This window comes from Gallus gallus, chromosome 3 (assembly GCF_016699485.2).
Source record: "Gallus gallus isolate bGalGal1 chromosome 3, bGalGal1.mat.broiler.GRCg7b, whole genome shotgun sequence".
NCBI lineage: Eukaryota > Metazoa > Chordata > Aves > Galliformes > Phasianidae > Gallus > Gallus gallus.
In genome coordinates, this window is record NC_052534.1 from 88,229,914 (window position 1) to 88,252,310 (window position 22,397).

General features: G+C 39.9%; 1 protein-coding gene across 4 annotated transcripts in view; it reads right to left on the bottom strand.

Annotated features, from left to right (window-relative positions):
- Positions 1–11,675: 11,675 nt before the first annotated feature.
- MCPH1 (microcephalin 1) overlaps positions 11,676–22,397 on the bottom strand; it is a 121,600-nt gene continuing 110,878 nt past the window's right edge. For 2 of the 4 annotated variants that reach the window (XM_025148462.3, XM_040696675.2), the window contains 2 exons: positions 12,947–13,184; positions 11,676–11,927 (listed from right to left, as the gene is read on the bottom strand). In XM_025148462.3, coding sequence (XP_025004230.3) covers positions 11,872–11,927; positions 12,947–13,184 — 294 coding nt within the window. In that variant the 3' untranslated portion in view covers positions 11,676–11,871. The remainder of the gene's footprint in view (positions 11,928–12,946; positions 13,185–22,397) is intronic. The other 2 variants (NM_001105319.2, NM_001398181.1) reach the window with 1 other exon arrangement.

Below are 22,397 nucleotides of genomic sequence, written 5' to 3' on the forward strand. Positions count from 1 at the left end.
GTTTTTAACCTTGTATTGTTTGCAACTTGCCATGTTTTTAGGATCGGCAAAGAGCCGCTGCATTAGTGGCATGACCATTCTGCTAATCAAGTAGGTGATAAGCTCTTAATTAAAATGGTTTTTTGTGTGTGTTTTCTTTTTTTTTTCCCTTTCTAGTGCTGTCTTTGATCCTTCCAGCCCCTGGGACAAGCATATTTGCTTTGTGTGTCTCTATTGCCTTAGTCTGTGCCTACAATATCTGTAAATAAAAACATACGTGGATACATGCAGGTACAAACTGCCTGCATGTTATTCTTTTATCTTACCCTCCTTACCCTAACTTGGCTATATATCTGTAAGGACCCACAGTGGGGTAGACAAAGAGGTTTCCTGGGGCAAAAAATGTCTTTTGAAGGAAGGCATCCTTTTTTTATCTACCCCTCCTTCATGTATAACAGGCTTCACAACAATGTTGTAATTACATGCAGAATAACCTCCCCAGGTCAGAACTTGGCTTTCACTGTTGAGAGAAGGAAACTATCATGTCTTGATTGGGTGTATCCGTGCTTTTACTGCATGTCACAGTTTGGCCAAAGTTGGTTTGGCACAGTTAAAGCCCAAATTGAGCATGATTTGAGTTTATGATCTAACGTATCACGACTGGCATTTTGATAACTTCATAAATCATCTTATTAGCATTGCCATCATTCTCTTAATGATTAAGCAACCTCCTGCAGCAAGAAAAAACAGAACTAAAAGGCTGCAGACAAATCTATGTTTTAATAGGCAGACCTACCAGATGGTTTCTTTTATTGGCAGTAATGCAGCCATTTACAGCCTTATTAGCAGCCATATGCATATTTCTTAAGTATTACCTAAGACAGTACTGGGTGTTCTTAAAGGGAGTTTTCACATTTATTTCTCCTGATGCAGTGTTCCCCTTTTTTCCAATCCTCAAATTCATCAAGAGTTGAGCTGATTTCTTTTCTCCATAAAATAGAAAGTTTTTTTACATCAGTGTAGTTAAAAACAGTAGGGAAAATAGGTTGAAGCCCAGACCATCAGACTGCTTTTCAGGATCAGTGCACTGGCAGAGCCTGTGCTGAGCCAGCTCAGATGTTGGCCTGAGCTCTTATTAAGAAGACCACAGGCAATGGTCAAAGAGGAAGCAACTCTGAGCCTCTCTGGTGCAGACGAAATTAAATGTAAAGAAAGGAAAATCACCTCACTTGTTTCTTTTGGGAGCTGACAGTAATAATGAGATGGAGTACATTACTGAAGAGGCAGATACCAGAATTGCTTTGAGTAAAAAGAAGACTTTTAATGTGGGTATTACTAGGTGCCCATATCGATATTCTGCAGAGTTTATTAAGTCCCTAAATATAGCTGTATTCAGTAGCTCATTGTAGAAATTATCTCATCATCAAAACCACAACAAAGCAGTGTTTTACGTCACTGACGACCAGTAATAGCAATGCAGAAGCAGAGGTGTTGAGTTTAAATGTCAGCCATGACCTGAAGCTCTTAGCATTTTCCCACACTCAATTTGTACCATCCAGTTTTCCTGGGAGACCCCTGTACTTGAGACTGTACATTCATACACAGTTTTTTCTCTGTGCTAGAAGTTTAAAGTCTGCATTTAGATGGTGGCTTAGGAATGCTTACACTACAAAGTAAAGTAGCAATCGTCTTTGTGAATCACTGGTTTTACAGAGTCCAGCAGCTAAGATAACAGTTGGGGAAAAGATAAGGTGACTGATGTGAGCAAATTACATTTACCATGACAGCGCAGCGCGCTGACCTGCAAAAGGCAGAGATTTGCTTACCTCGATAAGTGAAGCTAATTCTGCTGAGAGGTTATCAAATTGAAATCAAGTGTGGCTTCACTTGTTTCCCAAAGATGTTTGAAACACTGTTTTTGATTAATTGCCGAGAATTCTGGTATTATTTTAGTTATAAGGGGTAGCATCAATCAGTAGCTATCATTAGCTACTAAGATAATGGCTCCAGGAAAGAACAACAAAGTACAACTACTTCAAGTACTGAATGATTCCTAGCCATTGCTGGAAAGGTTCATGCGTAAATAACTAAGAAGCAGTGTAGATGGAAATACTATTCTTTCCAATGCTGGTTCATTCAATCTGATTTCATGAATTTGAGCACTGAACCAATGAGTGTGTAGCAGTAGAAACTCGACTGTAAGGAACACATTTCCAGTGAACAGCAGCAAATTAAAGAAGCCCCCTGTAGTGACTACACAGCCAGATACTTGTTAGCTGTACTGCAGGGCTGCACTATACCCAGCCCACTGCTGCTCTGCAGCTGGCAGCTCTATGAAGTGAGAGCAACGTGCCATGTTCAGCTCTCCCCAGGACAGCTGTAGCTGCAGCAGCAGTGTGAACTGTTTATGACTACAGATGGTTTGCAGCTGTTCTGAAAATCCTTGTTAAGAAAGCTTTGCTAGGCATTGTATACCACAAAGAATGGCTGATGGCATCTGTGCAAAGAGAAAGTAGGCAGAGCTGACTGCTTTCTGGAGTATATATACACATTTCATAGTCTCTGGTCCATGAGGAGTGCTGCCCCTATAGGAAGACATGGTTTCTCAACAATGTAGGAGGAGTTCCAGGAAAGAGAAGGCACCTCTTATTTGATGTAGAAATGATGGAACTACAAATGTAATATTGCCAAGAGTGTTTGGATGCTGATGTCCACCTCCAGAATTAGTGAGACGATAGTTAGGCAATGCACTATTTGTAAGATTCAGCCTACACTATCTCCGAGTGACAGTCACAAAGGAAGCCACTGCAGACAGCTGTCATAGGATTCCTCAAGCTGTGTTGTAGCTAACCATGAAGCATACATCTTGTCTGCTGTTGTGACCAGATGCGGTGGTTCATCATCAGAAAGGGTGTTGTATCTCTGCAGTATTGCAGACGAGATCAAACTCATTACTTCCAAGGAGTTTGCAATGCGTGTGATATCTTGCATAACTGCTACCTGGCTTATCTTATACAAAATGACCAGCATGCACCTGGAATTGGTCCCATCAAGTCTGAGAGATCCACCGTGCCATTCAGCAAAGCTGTTCAGCCTCCAACAATTCTTATCTCAGGAACTTCCTGAGACAGGTTGTTTCCATTTGAATGTGTCCTGCTCCTTTTAAATCCATGCAGAGTTTTAGCATTCATTAAGTTTCGTAGACCAACTATATGCTGAGTGAAGAACATACTCCTCTCAGCATTCTCTTTTCCAGTTGAGAGAATCCCTATCTATGTAATCATTTCTCATACAGAGATCACTTTGTAGGTTTAAATATGCTGCCCCTTTCAAAGACTTCTGAAAACATACTGCATCCTTTTTGATAGAGATAAAACTACATGCATGCATGCATGTTTGGAAATGCAAAGGAAGATGCTACTATTCTAGCAGGATGTAAGGAATCTATCTTAAATTCAATGTGCAGATACCTTTTGGGTTACCTGTGCTTTAAATATCTAACTTAAGCATGAGAGAAAGCTTTCAGAGAAATATATCACTCTTCATTAATGATGTAATTTCCTGAAAAACTTCAAGATATAATCTCTTGGAGAAGTCTCATTGGATATTCAGACAACCTTTACAAGGAATCTTCTGCTGACTTCGTGCTCATCTAGGCTTTTAACTTAGATGCTCTCAGTTGCATGTCAGGCATGAGTAACATTCATAAAGACATATAAAGAACTGGAGACATGGGCCCAAAGCCCTTGTTAGCTTGAACAGATTCAAGCTCATATCTCTCATCAGATTCTCCTGTCTTCCAAGTTTGTCTGTGGCTCATCACCGCTATTGTAGATATACAAAAGTTCTATGGGACAACAAAAGAGGAAATCTGATTCTACAGCTCACTGGCTCTGATGTTATTTAGGAGAGCACTGCTGAGAGACTGTGGGTTCCAATCTCTCATACAACATTTTTCTTATATATATAGAGTTCAAAATGCCACTACTAATATCAGAATATTAAAAAAAACTCACAAGCAGAGAAGCATAGAGAGAGGAAGGAGGAAGAGAAGGCGTTGAAGGAGAAAAGACCAAACAATGTAGGGGAAAAGTGAATCTGAATTTGGATCATTCTGTAAGTCCAGATTCTTTTACTTGTATCTTCATGCCCTCTAATAGCTTTTATTTGGGTCATCCAAATATGTTCAACTTCCCTGCTGTTATAAAGGACATTCTTCTCTTCGTCAAGTAGGATACTGAACGTAGCTGGGAATAAAATAACAGAGTTGATTCCCAGACTAGAGAACTCTGCTTTTAGCGTCAATTTTTGATTCAAGCCTGTGTTGCCTGGGCAATGTCAGGGAAAATATAAATTCTCTTCTGTAGGAGGAAATGCTCTGCCTTCAAACTTCTAAAACGCTTATCTTTGTGTACGGGCTGAAATATGATGAAGCATGCATCCAAAAAAGTGTATTCCCAAGTCAGCATTTCAAGTGGGTGTGAATTTCAAGTTATTCAGAAATACTCAGTCATCAGTGGGGGGAGGAGGAGTACCAGATTTCTTTAAGTGCACGTTATTAGTGGCAGAATGGTCAGTCAGGCTCTTCACAGAGGTCAAGTATCTGCAAGCTTTTAACATGGTTTCCAAGTGTCTTGATTCTCACTTGAATTGGCCTGTTTGGCTATAATCAGATTAGGTCCATATTTATGCGTTTCTTAAACTGAAACCTTTACCTTTTGAAAACCCCGAGTTACCTCAGCTTAACATTTAAACAGTGCAGTGTAGAAGTCTGGATGTTGATTTGGTTAGCCATATTGATGGAAGAGTTATATCTATTGCAGAGAACATTTAAAGTCATCCCATCTTCCATACTGCATAGATACAGTTCACCTTGGCGTTTGGCTCCTCTCTGAATCCCAAGGACTACTTAACTTCTCCCTTACTGAGTTCTGGTTCTGGAGTGGGTAAGCTGGCATGCTTCCCTCCAGAGCAGAAAATCTAGACAGTGCTTTTTCCTTTACCTCTCCCCATACCTGTAACCAAGTCAACAACTAAAAGTTACCTAGGGGAAAAAAAAACAGCCTTACCCAAGTCTAAAAAAATCTGAAAATTAATCTAAGGTTTAAGCATATTATATGTTGCACGGGGTCTATGTCTACATAGCCTTCCTGAAATAACATGTTTCAGTATTTGCTGTTTGTTGAAAGTAGGCAAAGGGTTTTGCAAACTACATATCCTTTGTCTTACCTTGATACAGTAGGAATCTCCTCTGTTATGATTCTTCTTCCATCTTCATGGCAAAGTAATGTCTGATGGTCCCAGCCACTCGTCCACTCCCAGACAAACCTGTTAGGTTGAGAGCTTCATCTGGGAATGTGCAAAGGAGGCAGATGAACCAGAGGGATGGGATAGAATAATAGCATCTGGATGCATCAGATAGAGTTCTTAGCCTGTCAGAAGCTCAGGGTATAGCTTTCTACCTGGCCAGCCATAATCATGTGTTTGCAGCGTACTACCCGAAGTAATAAAATGGTGTACTTTGAAGCAAGACATGGAGAGGATGATGAACTGCAGAACGTATTTCTACAGTAACAAGCAAAAGGAAAGCCTGAAAACACAAGTATGAAAGTAGTTATTAATACACAGAGGAGTCCGTGCTCAAGAATGGTAAATTTTAGTGAAACAAAAATGGGAATAAAAAAAATAGATGTCAGAGCTGGCAGGAAGTGTGGGACTAATGTGGTGGAACTTGGAAAAGACAGCAAGGTTTTTTTTTTGATGAACTAGAAGAATGAAACAAGCAGAGACTAAAATAGGGAAGATAGCACAGAATAGCACAAATTATAGCAGGAACAGGAGTTTGGTAGCTGAGATCTGATACTGCAAGCGCTGTCTGAGGGAAAGATAACAGCAGTTAAGATGAAAACTGTAATTCTGGGCCTGGCCCGCAGTTCTGGCAGAGAGGAAAGGATAAAACCTTAAGTTTCCATTAAAATGCAGGTGCCTTTATGAGGAAAACATTTATGCTTTGGATAAGAGCATCACGTCAGACAGACTCTGCTTTATGGACTTGACTGACACAACACTATGGAATCTGTAGGCACTATATATGAAGTAGTTCTTTTGGAACGACGTGAAAGTGGAGAAGATGAAGTCCAGTCACTCTATCATGCGAAAGCTCTGCCCAGAGGTGAGGTCTGTTTTTCCATTTCGATAAGGCTATTTCTTCTTTATTCGCACTGTGCTCTATGCTGCATTATTTTGATTTTTGTGTTTAAATATCCTGCATTGTAATTTACATACGAGGTCGTCTTTGTAACAACTCTCAGTGAAAAGCTATCTCCTGCCACTTTGAAAGGATATATCTTTAGTTATCCAACGTTTTCAGAAAGCACAGTCATAAAAGACACCCATGTATGGCAGAAAGTATCTCCTTACTGACAAGTTTCCAAGTTTCAGCTCCAGTTGCTGGGGCTGATATTAAAAGATCACGTCACAGTGACAATATTTTGAAACCAGCTCCCTCTACACACTCCTCCCCAAAAGACCTAGATTTTTTTCACTCTCTTATAAGCCATAGCTGTGTAATTCCATTAAATCTGCCATGAGGAAGAAAGAAACAAACTCCAAACCTGTCTGGACCAGCAGTACCAATACCTCCATCACCTTATACGTAACTGCAGAATCTCTATAGATTGGAAAACAGCATAGAAAGCACTCTGGTCATTGATAAATCTCCTTGAGAAATGACCTCCAGGGGACATCTCTGTCCCTGGTGTAGATTAGGTACTTTCCAGAACAGAAGCTACAAGGCAAACAAGATGAGCTAGGATGGAAGAAGACACATGAAGGTTCAGCCCTCCATCCCCAGCCCTTGAGGGCCCCGCTGAGGTATGCTGACCTGTGCAGTTCAAAGAAACGTACAGTCCAACCTTACATCTGGCAGCTACCCATCAACACCTCAGCTCTGCACAGGAGCCTGAGCAGCTTTGTAGTGCCCAGAGGGTTGTTCCACACCTGTACCAGCGAAAGAGAAGCTGTGCTTTGCCATCTCAGAACAAAAGCAGGCACCTGTGCTGAGAAGCCTGGCAGCAGCTGTTATCTATTACCACTGGCAGCTTGAAACCACTGTGCTGTGAGCTGCTGCTCCATGCTACAGTGATGGCAATGCTCTTCCAGAGTCCACCATTTGGTCACGTCATGCAAAGAGCTGATTCTGAAAAACAGCAATAAAAGGAGATCAGGAATAAAAATCTGCCTAATGCAATAGAACTGCAGTCGTTTGGCTTTCTGTTATTAGATCTGTCATTAAAGAAGTCAGACCGCTGGCACAGACACAGAGATTTCATGCTTTCCAGTTTCCAGTCAGAGTGAATATTCCTTTTCTTTTTCCTTGGGGCTGTGAGTTGCTCTTGAGGAAAAAAATGGTTTAATCCGTTTTCTAGATATTGTTCCTTGGATACATTTGTCTTATGCTCTACAAATGGCAGAAATACAGTTTCAGGAACTCTGCAGTCCCTAAGTTGATCAGAGGCTACACCAATAATAATAGTAATAGTAATAAATAATTTAAAACCAGTTAAAAAAGGTTTAAAAAGAAGTGAAAAAAGAGCAGTATGTATGCTAGCAGCTTCCTAGCACTAAATGTACTGTTAACACTTTGCTGCATAATGCATTTGCGCCTAAACTATCTTCTGTACAGATCAATTAAGAGAGCAGAAGCTTCTTATAGTAGAACTGCAAACTGAAATTCAAGTGATGCAATAATTTTTGCCAGTTATTTTTACTGAAAAAGTAACAACCTCTGAAAAATTGCCCATGAATGAGTAAGGAAACTATCCAGAAACATAAAAGTAGCTCAACAAGCTGCATTGTAATGACCAACACCAGATGGTTCGTATGCTAGGATCGCTGTGTATGTATAGTTTTTACTCACTAGATGTATGCATCCTAAATGCAGTTGCAATCTAAAACCGATTACAGAAACAGAGAAAGGAGAAAAAGAGAGGTATATTCTACCCACCTTGAACGTTTCCAGCAGTCTGGCTTTCAGATGCATCCTTAGCCAGCTTTACTTATCAGTCACTGTAACAATGCAGAAAGTGTTTTGTATCCTGGTTTGGTTTAAGGGTATACCATTTGAACAAGATTGAAGTTTTGCTACCATCGTTATGCTGACACAACTGAAACAACACACTCTCCAATGGCGCGCTGGTGTTTTGTCTCAGTATTGCTGTACTTGCCAATGTGAGTCCCCAGTAAGGTAGGTGAAGTGTGGTAAAGCATCCTTCTGTCTATGGAAAAGGAAGGAGGGAAGAGATAGTGGTGGTTTGTGCACCCAGATGGTATCACCTCTACCACCAATGCAAGTGGAATGTGTTCGAATAGGATTTGTGCTGAGAGTTAAACTGCTTTTAGAAATTAGCCAACGTAAATCTCAGGAAGAAATAATACTTATTTTGGCTTTTCTATCTATTTTTGGTTTGAACAGATTCCTCATCAAAATAAGCTAACTAGGAAAATTCTTTAATTGTGGTAATGCGATTCTGCTGGAGACACCACATAGGCAGGGTGCGGGAGCCCTGAGAAGCACACATAGCAACTAAGCCATTTTCACAGATGAATGGCAAAGACACTCATGCAGGGTAAAAAAAAGGCTGAGGTTGAGAAAACTCCTTCCCCACCGAAAAGCCTGACAGAAAACAAAAAGGAAATTAAATAAATCAAAAAGCAGCTTTCTTCTAAAGCAAGCCTGATAGCATTGAGTACCGCAGTGTGCAGCAGTGCTGAGCTGTGGCAGAACATCAACGAACTACGGAGCTTTGGGAAGATCTTAAAACCAATCAGCTCAGAACCACTCGTGAATCCATTCCACACTGATGGGTTTTGTGCCTTTTTTTTTTTTTCCTGCTTATTGTTGTACTTAGGACCTTGGTATCAAGTGCAAGTTTATTTTGGTTGGCTGATTTCTTCTGGCAAATGAAACACTGGGCAAGTTTTCATCATTCTCCCTGTGGAGTTTACTGACGTAAGGAATGGTCAACATTGGCCTCTTCTCCTGCTGAGGTCTGGAGTAGAAGCGCGTCTCCCTTCCAGAGCTGAGGTGTTCAAGAATCCACATTGAGGTACATAGATCAGAAGCTGCTTGTGTGAAAGACTTCAGGCTATAAAAATGAAGTTTTAAACTGAGACAGGGGAGGTTTAGGTTGGATATTAGGAGGAAGTTTTTCACACAGAGGGTGGTGACACACTGGAACAGGTTGCCCAAGGAGGTTGTGGATGCCCCATCCCTGGAGGCATTCAAGGCCAGGCTGGATGTGGCTCTGGGCAGCCTGGTCTGGTGGTTGGCAACTCTCACATAGCTGGGGGGTTGAAACTCGATGATCTTTATGGTCCTTTTCAACCCAGGCCATTCTATGATTCTATGATTCATTTTGCTGCCTGTACAACGCACTAGTCTTTGGAATTAATTCTAATCACTCCTATATTTGCTATGTCCTATTACCAAGCAACAGACAGTATGACTGTACAGCTCTTCTCTCACCAACCACGTGAGACCAAAATTAGGCATTTAATTTCCTGCTGGCTACGTTTTCCTGCATCAGACATGGCAAGAGCAGTCAACAGATACAGGGATATCTATCAAATCCTGTAATTTAAGTGGAAATTATCTCAATTGACAGATTGAAACATTTTAGTTAAAACACAAAGTATATTAGACTTCACAGTCAAGACTGTTACTCGTGTGACTAATAAAGATCAACACGTTGATCCAAGAATTTACAATTTAAATAGTTGAGATTCATCTTAAGAAGATTTATGAGAAAACTGATTTGGAATGTTACATTGTATAAATTAATAGTGACAGATTTCTATGTGTAGTACACTTAGGAAATGACTGCAGAATAAACTAGGAGGTCGTAATACTCAAAGTTGAGCAATATAATTCAAACAAATGGTTCTGTTACTTACTGGGAACCGTACGTTCACATGTCACAACTTATTTAAGTATTTCTATTTTGGTCTATAGGCCTTGGCAACTAGTTCCTTAATAAAGGGGCTCATAAGGTCAAGGGTGAAGAGTGATACCGTGTTGCCAGTGCTCTGCAGTCATTAGGTAAATAGCTTCAATTTTGGGCAGTCGGATTTATAAGGAGATTTTTTTCTGAGGTAGGACACTGGTAAGAATGTGCGTGTCAGAAAACCAAGCAAGTAAAAGACCCAAATTAATTATATTTCCTATTGTGTATCTAAAACAAAGCTCTGCATTACTCAGGTATTCGAAAACAAGAGCTCATCTTTTTGAATTGCAGCTGCTTGGTGCTTCTGAAAACACAGTTTAATTCTCCCTAATATAATCTTAACTTGGAGCTTTCCCATTATTATGGGAAACTTTTGTTACACACTTATTACCTGTAAAATATGTAACATATTATGTTACACATGTATTATATTACACATATTATCTATTATGTTACACATTTTACAGAGCAACTATGCTAATTTGGGACTGAACAGCCTGCCACCCAGACACTGCTGGACCTCTGAAGAAAAAAAATTGGATAGCCCTCAAGTTTAAAGCAAAGGTGCATTCCAATTCCATTCCGGGTCCAAGAAGGTGTAGCAATGTAATAGTATGGCAATGCTTATAAATAATCTTACTTTGCTTGTTCCATAATATTCATTTGAAATCACTGCTTTCAGTACAGGTTTTCCATTGTTTGACAGTACTCCGGAGAGCATGGAGTTTGGAAGCTATGAGTTATGGGCTGCCATTAAGTTACTGGAGAACACATTAATCTCTGCAATGACAATATATGATTGTGATGGAGCCTGCAAATATTTAAAGAAAGTTGTGCCTAGATAGCTGAACATGTATCACAACATAATTTATATCCAAATCTTTACACCTATGGAAAACAAAAATACAGATTGGAGAGAACTTTAACTTTTAGGACACTTGTGTACATTTTTCAAACATACCCAAAGGATTTAGTGATAAGTCAGATTTTCAACAGATTTTAGCATATTCATGATGTGCTGCCTTAATTCATTTGACTCAGGATCAGGATAGCTGTTCACGGTTTCAGTCTAGATGTAAGGCATTTAAAGGCACCTCAACATATTTACTGAGTTGAATTATTTTTTGAAAATATAACTTAGAAGTTTACAATGGGAGGTGTGAGTTAAGCATGACAAGCAAACTTATTCTTTTACCAAACTATCTTAGTGGTCAACAGGAGGAAGTTTTTCACACAGAGGGTGGTGACACACCGGAACAGGTTGCCCAAGGAGGCTGTGGATGCCCCGTTGCTGGAGGCATTCAAGGCCAGGCTGGATGTGGCTCTGGGCAGCCTGGTCTGGTGGTTGGCAACCCTGCATATGGGAGGGGGGTTGAAACTAAATGGTCATTATGATCCTTTTCAACTCAGGCCATTCTATGATTCTATGATTAATAAAAACACAGCAACATGGGATTCCAGCTGTCCAAGTGGGACCCTATGGAATCCATGCCCTGGCAGCACAGCTCCTGCTAACTATACCAAAGCTAGCTCCAGCATGCACACCCAGTGTGCATACAGCAGTTACCTGCACCTTAACAGGATCAAATCCACTTAGGGATTAGAAAGCATCCTTCCACTTCCTCCCAGCGAGTAAATGACTCACTCAAGTTTTAGGTCCAAAGGTTCTTCAACAAATAAATGGAAGCATGATGACTTTCATCAAAGAACTTTATTAAAAGGAAACAAAAATCATCATGTACACAAGTAAGAAAAATTTAAAAACATTAAACTATATTTATAAATATGTAATTTGCATTCTCTTAGAAATTTAATTCACAGCTTAGTTAGTTGCTGAGGCCAAAGCAGGCTTGTTTCCTTACAGCCATATGGAAGCTCTTGAGTTAGCTCACAGCTGAAAAATGTAGTTTTCCATAGGACATACTGTATGCTGAGTGATTGAATCTAGAAGAAATAAAAAGGCAGGATTGTTTGAGATCAAGAGCACAAGAAACAGATTATAGAGCAGTAGTGTACTTCAGAGCAATTTCTGATCTAAAACAGACAGAGAAAGACCCTAAAAATAAATGCAGTCAGATAACACTGCAAACAGTTTACTTAAGTTTAACAAAGGTGCTCCATTATTTACCTATAGGCTTTTTGTTGTGATCAACCTTGAGTGAAATTATTGGCAGTTGGTACTTGCAGCAGATAACCACAAATCTACTGACTCGTAGCACTGAAGTGTCAAAGACAAAACTTCAGATTTGATTTGATTTATTTCATTAAGGTGACAATTTGTAGGGACAGGCTGTCACTGTTCTTCTTATTGTTATTCTATGGTGATGTTACTGAGAAAGGGGCTGAGTTTCAAAGACCTGTACCTGGTAAGGTATCATATAGAAACACTTATGTTTTACAAGTTCCGCAAGTGCATCGTGTCAGATCCATGTGCACGGGCAGAATATAGCAATTATACAAGGCACTATAAGAATGCAAAAGAAATCTGAGAAATTTGTAAAAGGCACAAAGAGTTCAGTCCTTTATCTAATGTGTGAGACTCCCTGCAGTTGGATGCACAGCTCCCCAGCGCCACTGATGGGCTCAACTTGGCCCATCCAGCTCCAATGAAGCTCATTGGCATATGTGCCTTTTAAAAAAGTAATTCTCCCATGGAGTTTTCCCATTTCTAGTTTGTTCTACATGAAGCAGTCACATGCAAGATAAATTTGAAAATCTTTGGATTAATTTTTTTGCTTGGTAAAATTACAGTGATGAATAGCATCATAAAGTAGTGCTACTTTTAACAGAAAGTCCTCACCACGGAGACAGCCTTCTTGGGAACAGTGGTTCACGGAGACAGCCTTCAATGGTAACAGTGCATTCACTTCCTTCTCTCTAACACCTCAGTTTAGTAAACTATTTACAGTCAATTTTTGAATACATAGTCCATGTTTTATATGTGTTGAAGCATGGTGTCTTACCTAAAATCCATTTTTCTGATAGACATTTTATTTCCTGGTACTTCTTTCCTGGGTATTTTCCTATGCAGATTTTTGCCTGCCGTAGGGCTTTACAGATCTTTCCTCCTGACAGCTCTATAAGCTCCATCAGCTTTTTGCAGGGTGGCTGGCTGGTGGGAGATACAAACATCACAGGCTGGTTTGAAAACAGATTCAGCTGGTAGATTCCTGTTGATAGGTGACGCTGAAGCCTGCAGATCTGTATTGGAGGAAGCAAAGAAATGAAGGAAAATTGCGTTACTCAGCGTAAAAAGAATCCTTGTCTTAAATCCAAGAAATAACACTTATGGTATATGAATATGAACTTTTCTGCCGTATCAGAAACTCTTGTGTAAACTATGCAATGAATTTGTCATATTCTGTTATTTTGGTTGTTTTAATACAAGAGCTAAAATAACCACATATGGCACACTTGATTGATATAATTCCAAAACCAGAGCTGAGACTCCTTAGTTACAGCTCAGATGATTACCTGTAAGAGTTCTTAAAGGACTTGGCAAAATTATCTTTCACCAGAATCCTACATTCTTACCTTTACAATGCTGGGCACCACACAGACATATTAAAGGATATTCTAAATAATTACAGTCTTCCACCACACATACAAACCATGGAAGCCTTTATAACACTGTGTTGCTTTACTAACTTATCTAATTCAGAGATTCATCTACTCTATGATCTCTTTTCCCTTACTGTGTTCCTGTATTAACTGTATTTTATCTCAGATAAATGAAGCGACGCAAACACAGCAGAACTCAAAGCAAATCAGTTTCATATAAACACTGTTGTCTCAGCAATAGCAAGTAAGAAAGTCCTCTGTGAATGCAGTACAGACACTGACATCATCCAGTGAAAACCTCTATCTATTTGGAGTTCCCTTTCTTTCTTTTATCTATCAGACAGGACAGTGGCTCAGCGGTTAAACAATCTCCTTTAGCTACACTGTGCATAAAAGAAAAGCAGTGCACAGAACGAGTGTACAACCCACGGTAATCAATACAAAGTTTTCATACTAAAATGAATGAAAAGTCAAGCTTGAAGTACTGAAAGTGAGATCGCCATTGACCTGCCAAATTAACATCTCTAACATTTATGAGTGTGCATCTCTTGTCAATATTGTGAAAATTTATAATGATTTAGAAGTAAGAGGGGAACAAAAGTAAAGGTTTCATATCATGTGATGCTTGGGATTTTTTCATACAGATGATCAATGTGAGCATCTTACATAGCAATAAGGACACTGTACATATATCTGGCTTACATAAGATGGCTGAATATGAAACTGTAGTCAGTGAAGAGGTGTAACTGGTAGCTGAAAGAATAACTGGTAGCTGAAAGAATTACTTGTTGAGTGGATTCCTTTCTCCAGCCCTGGCACGGATGTGCTGTGAAACCACAGGCACTTGAGATTTTAATGCAATAGTACATGTGCTTCACGAATGTGCAGCCAAATAAGAGTCTTCATGTGGTTAGCAAGGGCTTTAAAGATGAACAGTTCCATGGAGTCTTCACAGAGCCTTAGAACAAGGTCAAGGTGTATTGCTTTAGCACTTATGACCAACTATGCAGGTGAAGCACCAGAGAAGCGTGAAGCCCATGCTAGCATACGACTTTACAGCTCACATTTCTGTGCCACTGTCCTCTGTGCTGTTCCTGGACAAGTCAGTCCAAGTCTTAATTCTGAGCTCTCCTCCATCAGTACAGAATTCAGATTTGTTATTGTTAATTCCTTGGCTGCTCTCTTCAGAATAAAGCAAAGCTGATTCTTTGTTTTCTGAATTCAGCAAGTTATAAAGACAGCAACTGCTCTTGACAAACCAGGCCAAAAAAACCCAACCCTTGAGCACAATCCAAAAAATAGCTTTTATTTTCTTCTCTTTTGTGAACTTAGATTTACAAGTGACATGGCACATAATCTTGTCTCATGGAAGTCAGAACAGCCTCTAAATAATTTTGTTGAGCTCAGCATCAAAGCAGAGTTACGTTGTTTGGAGAACCCAAGCTCAGTTCAGAGCGTTAACTCTTGGCCAGATAAATGATACATGGGCAGAGAGCACTTCATCACTCAGGTAGAGAGTAGGTCCGATTGCAATTCCTGTACATATGTTGGCACGTAATACTTCACACATGTGCAGAAGATCTGATTTTGAACGTTGCATGTACCACTTACATACATCTGAGCAGGAGACATCTACCTGCTGGGCATCTTGAAGTCGTGAAATACAGAAGGCTAAGCACTGTACACGGTACAGTCTGAGTCTGGGGCCACCATCAGTGGGACTGGAAATGGGACTTCTCAGAGACATAAAACACTTTGCAATCTCTGAGCAGTGCCTACAGGGCAGTGTTATGACTTGATATGATATGATATGATATGATATGATATTACTGGGACTGCAATCGTTCAATTTTATCAATAAAGAAAAACCCATGCAATCCTGAAACTAGCAAACTGCTTGTGGTAAAGATGGTCAGCAAATTAAAGAATGAACTATAGTCAAGTGAAAAATAGCAGCCCCTTCACATCAATGTCAGAAGAGCCTCATGATAGATACCCTAAAGCCATCTTAGCTGGTAAGACACCGAGAAAATCTCTGAAGTTATTTGGACAAATCAGCAGCAAGGGATAGAAGAAAGACAACTACCAAGAGTCTGTAATGTTTACCTAAAGCAAATCAGATTTAATTCATGGAGACAGATGTTACACTATTTTTATCAATGATGATAAACACTATGATCTTAAAGCTGAAAATGGTCAGTTATGATAAGCTGTTGTTTCGAAAACGCCACAGGTCTTGTTTTAGGCATAAGTCAAAGTGTAACTCTTGCAGTCCTGCTCTTTCACATACTTAATGGAGTATGATTTCAAAGGGCTAACTGTATTCCCCCTTCCACAAACGTTTTCCCTGAAAGCATTAATTTGCTGCCACCACAGTGAGAACTAACATGTATGGTAGGTCTTCATGCAGGGAGAACTTCTGTATTAAATTAATAATAAAAGCAAATACACAACAAATCATCAAATCAGGAAATGCAAATTTTGCACACCCAGTAACACTTGTCTCATCGGATGCTCACAAAGCTTTGCTTTTATTGTCTGTGGTTACTGTATGCTGAAGGAACCCCGTACAGTGAGATGCTGACATGATATAAAGATGATTGCCTTGAACTTCCATTACAGTTCCAGCTGTGTGCGTTACCAATCCACTTTGTAAGAGGATGAGGTAGGAATGCATACAACCCTAAAATAGCTAAAAGAAGCTTTGGCATATGGAACTTGACATTTATTTTTCCTTTGTCTGAATCCGCACCTTGGATTTGCTCAAGCACACGGGGTCCTCACACACACCTTCCGTCGAGGGAAATGCAGCAGCATTCACGTTCAGTGCTTTTGGGCTATACTGAAAGTTTTGCTTTGCATTCTGCCCCACAAACCTGAAAGAAACACGGACGGCAGAGGCAGAGCTGGCCGTACCAGGCCGGGCTGTGGGGTTAAACGGCCCAATCGTGCCCTCAGCGCTGAATTGACTCAGCTGCCTCTGCAACATCAAAGGGTTCCCAGCCCTCCAGGAGCGTTCCCAGCCCTTTGAAACCACACAGATTCTGGGTCGGTTGTGGGAAAAAAAATAAATAATTCTTCAGCAGAGACCAAGTCTGGGAAAACTTTAGGTCCTCAAAAGTGATTATTTCCATAAATTGTGGATGTATTGGCTGGTAGTTACAGCTGTGTCTGTCAGGGAGTTCCACTGCCTGCTATATCTGACAGTGACATCAATTTTCCTTTCCAATTAGATTTATTAGCAGAGGATTAAAAAACAACCAAACAATCAAACAAGAATCTCTTGAAAACATCTATTTACTCTATTTGCTATGATCCCAAGTGTTAACCTCATTCTGTCACACGGCCTGTTTTATTTTACACTTCTCAAAAACGTACCAATAATGCACGCTTGTTGAACTTACACTGTGAAAGGGAAAATCAATCTTGACAGAAATACAATTTATGGAGAAATTATGATAAATAAATACACGTTGTTCTAAAAAAGAAGTACATTTCATCAGCTGTCCTCCTTCCTGTGGTTGGTTTTCAATCCCCACAAACCAAAAGAGCACGTATGAATAAAAATATATCTATCACCTCTGTAACTTTGCTTAGAATTTTATGAAAACAGCTCCTGCTGTGTGGGGTGCAGAAACACAAATCCCCATAAAAGTCCGAGGCTGTGATCTTTGTGTGAGGCTCAGGAAACGGCCCTCACAGCCATGCAGGTATTACCTATTTGTTACATGAGGACCTGAATCACAGCAGCAAGAGGAGAAGAGCAGAGGAGAGCCAAGAGGGGGGAAATATCTGATTGCACGCTTCCTTTCACTGTGTGAAATGCTGAAACAAGTGGAGTTACATCTGATTTGTATTTTTACAAGTCAATAAGCTGGTTCTCATCCATCCACTCTCTTTTTTTTTTTTGCTTTTATGTGAAAAATTTATACCTAAGAACAAGAATGGGTGGCACACAGTTCGTCATCAAGTGAATCATGTCAGAACTTTAAGGTTTTAAGAAAATAGTCAATTGGGTGAGAGTTAAAAGCAAAACCAAACCAACGTGTTCAGATGTTGGTTTAGGATACATATAAGAAAGCTAAAAATAATTACTGATTTTCAGTATGTTATCCTCCTAAGCTGCATCTCTGAATGGATACCTGAATTAACGCAATAGAAAATGCAAGAAAACAAATTCTCCTCGATGTTCTTGGACACTTTTCAGCAATTAAACTGCTAACGTCCTATGAACAGCACACAATTTTCAGTGTACTTTCACAGCACGTGGATAAATTTCCAGTCTAAAATGCCATTAGAATAATAATACTTCACAAAAGCTAAATGGAGCATATCCTTCTGAATTATTGCAATTAGTAGGACTTGTATCTGTAGGTTAGAATCCAAAGTGTGAAGTTCCAGCTTCAAAAACACATAGAATTATATATGTCTAAGATGGGTTCATACATTACACAATAAAAGTAAGCATTGTGGTAAATCCTTATTCTTAATTTCTGCTATTCAACACAGATACATAAATCTACCAAAAAACCATAAGTACTGGCTAATGTTACTTGCACAAATAATAAATAGGTTTTATCGAATGCAAGCAGCAGAGGACAAAGTTGCAGACATGAAGACTGTAGATTTTATAACTTATAGCCAAGGAGCAAATATTATTTCATTTGAAGCTGATAAAATGACACACACCCACAAATGCAATGATGTGAGCCCTGGATCAGTGTACCACTCCACTACTACCAAATGCCGTAAAAACCTAAAACTGACAAAACCCTCAGCCTCCACAGTTTGATGATCTACAGATTTAATAAAAGAGGTACAGAAATTAGTATGCCTGCTTAATACAGCTGGTAGATATTGCTAGGGAAATCTGAAGCTCTAATATCTTAATATTCGTATTATTTCGGTACAGAGAAATATGCTGGTTGAGTAACATTCATAATTCCAGCTACTGTGATAAAGCCCTTGGGAAGGACGCACTCACAGCTACTACTCTGTTAGGGAAATTTACTCCTGCATGGTTACGTGCATTTTCAGACAGTCTGTCATTTTGTAAAACTTTAAGAGAAAAACATATGTGGAACCCCGGTGTACATTTAAAGATGAAGGGCTCACACACATACACCAAAGTGAAGCACCAGCCCGCTTCTGCTAAAGGGGAGCGCATCGCGGTGCGTAGACTTCTGAAGGTCCGCTTATCCTGCAGGGAGGAATGTGCAGAATCTGCAGGACCTCACCAGGATCAAGGAAGTTTGTGTTAACAGTGCACAAGCTCTCCTGCAGGACAACGAAGAAATGCTCTGTTTCATCTTTCTAAATATCAGAATTGGAGAACAGAAGTGACTATCCAAACAGCAACTGTGTTTTCCTAGGAAGAACGGGCGGCATACAGTTTCTACTTCAGAGCTGAGCATTTTAGTTTGATTTCCTTGTTTATTTTATCAGTCTGCTGCTTTTTTTTTTTTCCCAACACACTGACAGATTTAAAATTGAAATAATATTCAATAATTAAAATGTACATTGATAATGCTGCGTGAGATAAATAAGTTGATGCTCTCCAGTATAAAAGAGCACGTTCAGAGCTGGAAACAACTTCATTCAGCAAGCTGCTTCACACAGAAATAGATAGTCCTTTGGCTCTAAAAAAATGTAGATTTTATATCTATATTAATGGAACACTACATGGATGCCAGGCCCCGGCTGGACCAAGCCACACTGTCACCCCACTACCTCAACAGCACCAATAACCTCACTCCACAATTGGGCACAAAACACATTTATTGTTGATAGAGATGCTTTTCAGACTCAACTTGTAACATTCAGGCAAGTTATTCACAAAGACTGCATGCATATTTTTGAACCTCGATTGAAATAACACATTCCCACTGGATATCGGTATCTTTTGGCTAAAACTGAAGATCTTTCTGACAAATAAGAGAAGCACAGTCCTTCGGACAGACAGAAGCACACCAGCACACTCACGCAGCCTGACAGTGGTGCACAGCAAGCTGTTGGTGCATTCTTGTTCAGCAGAGACCCGTGCACTGTGCCCGGAGCCAGGAACAGAGGGAGAAAGTTTTAAAAGATAGGGTGCAAAAACTGCTCCAGAAAAAAAAAGAAACTTTCAGTGTCAGCTCATGAAAAATAAAAAGGAAAGTAAAAGAAAGATAAATGACATACTGTGAAGACCCACATTATCTGGAAACTTCTTCAAAACACAGTTTCTTCCCCTCCTCTGCACAGTCCTTCATGTAAGTGTTTCCTGGCCAAGATGAGGGTGGAGGGAAGAAAGCTCGAAACCAGACAATTTAGCTAATAGTGTTTCTTTCCACTATGGGTTGGCAGACAACCTTGCTTCTCTCGAATCCCATAGACTGATAAGAAAAGTTAATTTCACCAATTTGTTTTCTGAGAGATGGAGTCTCAGCGGGAATACTGCATAAAAACGTTTGGCAAATAACTCTACTGTTTGGCGGACATTCAAAATTATACTGGAAGATGTTTTGAACCATTTTTTCCGGCAGAGAAATTTTTTTGCAGGAAAAAAGATAACAAATTCACTTATTTTTAGTTTAATTTCCTTGTTTTCCAAAGCTAGGACTATTTTTAAATACCAGGTAATATCAGCACTATCAGCTATAGATTAGTAAAAACAAATCAGGTTGAAACAATAAGTCTTTTCCCTTCTGAGGATGACTTCCAATGAGGGAGCTGTATTTCCAACACAAACGACTTAAAAACAGCCTGGTATGACTGTAAGATGTGCTCATTTTGCTGTGTCTGCAACTACGAAATTTTTCTGAATTAAATACATTCGCATTCGGTTTCAACACAAACAAACTGTGAAATTTAAGAATACTTTCATTACCAATTAGCTCGAGAAAGGGGCATTTTTCTGGATCATAAAACATTCACAGCATATTTCAAAATCCTGCAAATAATCGCCAGGTGTAATTGGGTACCTTTTTCCTCACTCAAACACTGTGCCAGGTGGCCCTCAGAAGAGGTGCAGGAGTTTGCCACCTATGACTCCATGCCATGCTCCATTGGCATACCACTAAGTGACGTATACTACAGTGACAAGCCCCCAGAAATCATAATAAAGGTAAAGATAGAAACTCTCAGCCTCCATGCACAATATAGTCCAATGCTTATCTTCTCTTACAGGCAGAAAGCTTTTCCTAACAATACAACCTAAATTGCCTTTGCTGCATTTTGAGCCCATTACTTCTTGTCTTAGTGCCAACGGACATGGAGAACAATTTATTCTCTTCCTATTTGCAACAACCTTTTAAATATTTGAAGACTGCTATCATGTCTCCCTTCAGTCTTCTCTTCCCTAGACTAAACAAACACAGTTCTTTCAGTCTTTGCTCACAGGTCATATTTTCTAGACCTCCGATCACTTTGTTATGCTCCCCTGGATGCTCTCCACATCCTTCTTGAAGTGCTGTGCCCAAAGTTGGACACCAGGCTCCAGCGCAGGCTCCACCACTGCTGAGCGCAGTGCAGGCTATACACGTGTCTTGCACAGGGCATTCCTGCTAGCACATCTTAGTAAGCCTGCTCCTTTGATTGGGGTATGACATAGGTGACATCTGTTTCAGATCCTCTCACTTATTTGATCATTTGGCAGCAATACTGCATTTTTGATCTCATTCCATTTTTCCTCCTACTTTGCATGTCCTTGCTGAACTCCATCATGCCTATTTCTGATTGTTTCTTATATCTCTTAAGGTTATTTTAATTCCAGTCGTATCCTTAAGCACATGAGTAATGCCCATTTGTCCATGCAGAATTAGGAATCAGTAGAAGTCTGTGCAGGCATGGGAACTTCAATATGCAAACAATATAGCAAAAAGGATTTTTCTGCACTACTTACTTGCTCTGGAAAAGGAAAAGCAACACGAATGACTAACTGGAGAACACCTTAACATGCACATAGGCAAGTGGAAAAAGACTTGGGGGATCAGCTGCCACTTAGAGAATCTATAGTTTTACTACTCTAGGTCATCATTAATCAGATTTTCCCACCTGGTAACTTAGAAAAATCCTAGATAACAAATGAAGCATACAGATAGGACAGTGGTCAATTTAATTCTAATGACTGAGAAATGTGCTGGTGCGGTGGCCTTGTCCTGTGTATGATCAAGAGCTGATGGAGCACACACATCACCTGTGCGGAGACCTGCAGTGAGCCACACTGAATCTACCATTTTCCATCTGGCACTACTGGCATGACTCCATCTAACTCACTCTGCAAGTTCATACGTCTCAAAATGGAAAAGAAGTAAACTAAAAACTTCTCTTAACTCATACAGCTGTCAAGTCAACAAATGTAGTTGAGCCAGTAAACAAACCAAGAAGATCTCAGCCTTCAAATAATTTGTTTCAGAGAAGTATTGGCAACTTTAAAAAGCAGGCAATACCTGCACAGGCCTGTTTCTCCTCACAATTGACAAAGATCTATTTTTGCTGGATTTATTCTCACAAGACCTTCAGCAGGAAAGATACCAACATTCCTCATGGTTCAATTCAAGCTGCAAGTGCACTTCTGAAACAAAGCCCTTGGTCATTCCTATTGACTCTACCTCTGGTTCCTGTTGGGGAGCAGCTATTGTGCACAGATTGGATTCCTTTCTATTGAAACAATCAGAACATGTGTTTGGTTCAGGGGTCCAGACTGGACGTAGTCCAGACCCTTGAGCCAAGTATGGGGTACAGGGTTCTCTCAGCACTAACTCTGCACATCCACTCTGCAGAACCATGCAATATATATCCCATATATATGTTATATGTATTTTTTACATATTAGCTCCTATCGCATGAGACCAATACTTACCCCATTAATAT